The sequence below is a fragment of the Rhipicephalus microplus genome, unplaced genomic scaffold, assembly GCF_043290135.1.
Source record: "Rhipicephalus microplus isolate Deutch F79 unplaced genomic scaffold, USDA_Rmic scaffold_168, whole genome shotgun sequence".
Taxonomy (NCBI): domain Eukaryota; kingdom Metazoa; phylum Arthropoda; class Arachnida; order Ixodida; family Ixodidae; genus Rhipicephalus; species Rhipicephalus microplus.
In genome coordinates, this window is record NW_027464739.1 from 245,422 (window position 1) to 248,543 (window position 3,122).

Genomic DNA, 3,122 nt, shown 5'->3' on the forward strand with positions numbered 1-3,122 from the left:
TCACCCTCTCCGGGCCAATCGACGACACAAGCGTACTCGCAGAGCAGACCCAGCGAATCCGGCAACTGCTTCGGGAGCCCGCCACTGCTGAGCGCTGGGACGACTTCCTCTCCATCCTGGAGGAGGCCGTATCGGCGGTGAGGAGGGAGGCGAAAATTCCAGACAACCCTGCCGGTGGAAAACCCCGCGTCCCGACCAACCCGAACAACGCCCAGCAGATACAGAGCCTGTATCGTCGCAACCGCCGTCGGGCTGTTCGTGTCATCGTACAGGGCGAAACAAAACTCTGCGAGATTCCGCTCGACAAACTGGAGCAACACTTTGCTGAAACATGGGCGCCGAAGGAAGGGAACACCCACCTGCTCCTTAACAAGGCTCGCCCGGACGACATGACAGAGATCTGCCTCGCCCGATTCACCAGCGACGAGGTGGCGGCCCGTCTTCGCAGATGCGAAAACACGGCCCCCGGCAGTGACAGGATCACCTACCGTCATTGGAAAGAACACGATCCTGATGGTCTCTTTCTATCCGCAGCATTCAACGTGTGCCTCCATTTCAAGCAAGTGCCCGACGCCTGGAAGGAAACGAGGACCATCCTAATCCACAAGAAGGGTGATCCGAGTGAGGTCACGAATTGGAGACCCATTGCCCTTGGGAACACCATCTCCAAGCTGTATGCGGGTTGCCTAGCTTCCCGCATGCAGCAGTGGGTGTGTGACCATGACGTGCTCTCGAGGTGTCAGAAGGGGTTCCTGCCGCACGACGGCGTGTTTGAACACAACTTCGTGCTGCAGGAGCGCCTGGACGCCGCGCGGGCCGGCGGTGGTGACCTTTGCGTGGCCTTTCTCGACTTCGCCAACGCATTTGGCTCAGTTCCGCACAACGCACTAATCGATTCTCTTCGTGGTGCAGGTGCAGGAGAGGACTTCTGCGCAATCATCGCAGACCTCTACCGAGACAACGCCACCCGGATTGTCGCCGAAGCTGGGACAACGGCCCCAGTCACAATCTCCGCCGGAATTAGACAGGGCTGCCCACTGAGCGGCCTGCTCTTCAACTTGGTGCTCGATCCAGTCATTCGGGCGGTCCAAGGAGGTGAGAGGCAGCACAATGTGCTGGCTTACGCCGATGATTTGACCCCCTTGGCGGACAGCCCCAAGAAACTGCAGGACCGCATCAATGTCGTGGCGGCTCTCGCGGGCCAGCTGGGACTTCGGCTGAACCCCAAGAAGTGCAGAAGCCTGCACCTCTCTGGTAGGACTCCCGTAGGCACTAGGGACACGAAATTCTTCGTCGACGGAGAAGAGATCCCTCGCATCAGTGACTACGAGAGTCAATCTTTTCTAGGACGCCCCGTCGGGTTCAGCCTTCTCCAAGACCGCTCTAAGGTCGATGAGGCGATCTCCGTCGGCCGCACCCTGCTCGAGTCCATGCTTGCCCCATGGCAGCGAATTGATGCACTGAAAACTTTTGTCTTTCCAGCACTCAACTTCGCCATGCGGTGCGGACAAGTGGGCAAGGCGGCATGGGCCCGCCTAGACGACGCACTCCGGCCCCTGATAAAGAAAACTCTTTATCTTCCAGGTAACGCTGCAAACAACTACCTCTACGGCAGCGCAGCGGCCGGAGCAGCTGGAATCCCCCTCGCCGCAGACACAAGTGACGCCTGCCGCGTGGACAACGCCTTCAAGCTTCTGACCTCGGCCGATCTCGAGGTCCGGGAACTTGCCTTCGAAGCGCTAACCAAAATTGTCTCCAAGCGCATTCGCAGGCAGGCCACCAACGAGGAGCTCGCCTGCTACCTCAGCGGCGAAACGGAGGGCATTTTCCAGGCACGGCCGACACAACTGCAGTCCGTCTGGACCGAGGCTCGGAAGGCTTCCCGCAGGCTACACGTCACCTGGGAAATTTTCGAGGACGGGGGGACCAGCATCACGTGTGACGGAGAGGAAACTCTCACGTCAAAGAAACGACGAAAAGTGGTGAAAACGCTGCGCTTCCGAATGATGCGGGCACGCGATCGCTTCCTTCAAGAAATGCCCAATCAAGGGAAGGCAATGGAATGCGTCGCCGCAGACCCGAGCAGCTCCCACTTCATGCGCTCCGGCAAATTCACCCGCTTTTGCGACTGGCGCTTCATTCACAGGGCACGCCTGAACCTCCTACCTGTGAATGGAGCCAACCCATGGACCACCTCCGCCGACAAACGGTGCCGTGTGTGCGGTTACGCAGTGGAAACGCTGCCACACGTCCTGGGTCACTGCATGCGCCACAGCATGGCCTACACCAGTCGTCACAACAAGATTGTGGCGAGGGTGAAACAAGCCGCCAGCAAGAAGTTCACGGTCACGCATGAGAACAGAGCGGTTGGTACCACCAACCTTCGCCCCGACCTCGTTCTCGCCAGGGGGGAAGAGGCGATCATCGTGGACGTGACCTGCCCCTTTGACAACCGGCTCAAAGCACTCGAGGCAGCCCGACTGGAAAAGGAACGAAAATACGAACCAGTTCGGGACTTCTTGCTCCGCCGCTACCAGAGAGTCACGATCGAAGCAGTCGTCGTCGGCATGCTTGGCTCCTGGGACCCGGCAAATGACAGAGTTTTCAAAAAACTCTGCAGCCGGAGATATCTCCGGTTACTTAAGAAGCTTGCAGTGAGCGAGACCATTGCAGCTTCTCGGGAAGTGTACTGCGCACACGTGGCCATAAAGTGACTGTCACTCGCTGGGCCACGTGCTGACAAAGTCACCCTCCCAAAGACATCGCAAAAATAAGAGGTGATACTACACGACACACGCCCCTTTCACTTTTTCTCCCCTGCTATTTCCTATTTTCACCTTCTCTATACACAGTTCACGATACACCACCTTCTTCCTTTCTGGTTGAAGGAACAAAAAATGAGAACAAGTTTTTCCTTTTCGGTCAGAAATGTTCCTAACATTTTTGAAAACCTCTGTTCTTATCGCTTCTCGGCCTTTTGGCTAAGATCAAAGTGTAGTGGTGGCTTGACCGCCCTGCACTCCCTGATCTTCGTAGAGGCAACCGGATACCCGCCCGGTTACAGCGGAGTCTTTCTCCCTCGCTCCCACCCACCCCTTGTCCACTGCTGCTACTCGGATTCG

The 3,122-nt window shown here is 57.5% G+C and overlaps 1 protein-coding gene across 1 annotated transcript; it reads left to right on the forward strand.

The window, feature by feature from the left end:
- Nucleotides 1–1,194: 1,194 nt before the first annotated feature.
- Nucleotides 1,195–2,735, forward strand: LOC142791441 (uncharacterized). Its single transcript, XM_075885500.1, has one exon. The coding sequence runs from the start codon at nt 1,431–1,433 to the stop codon at nt 2,712–2,714; it is 1,284 nt and encodes a 427-aa protein (XP_075741615.1). The 5' UTR covers nt 1,195–1,430; the 3' UTR covers nt 2,715–2,735.
- The last annotated feature ends 387 nt before the right edge of the window (nt 2,736–3,122 follow it).

Coding starts and splice junctions, on each gene's coding strand:
- LOC142791441 (XM_075885500.1), top strand. CDS start 1,431: ATGCTTGCCCCATGGCAGCGAATTGATGCACTGAAAACTTTTGTCTTT.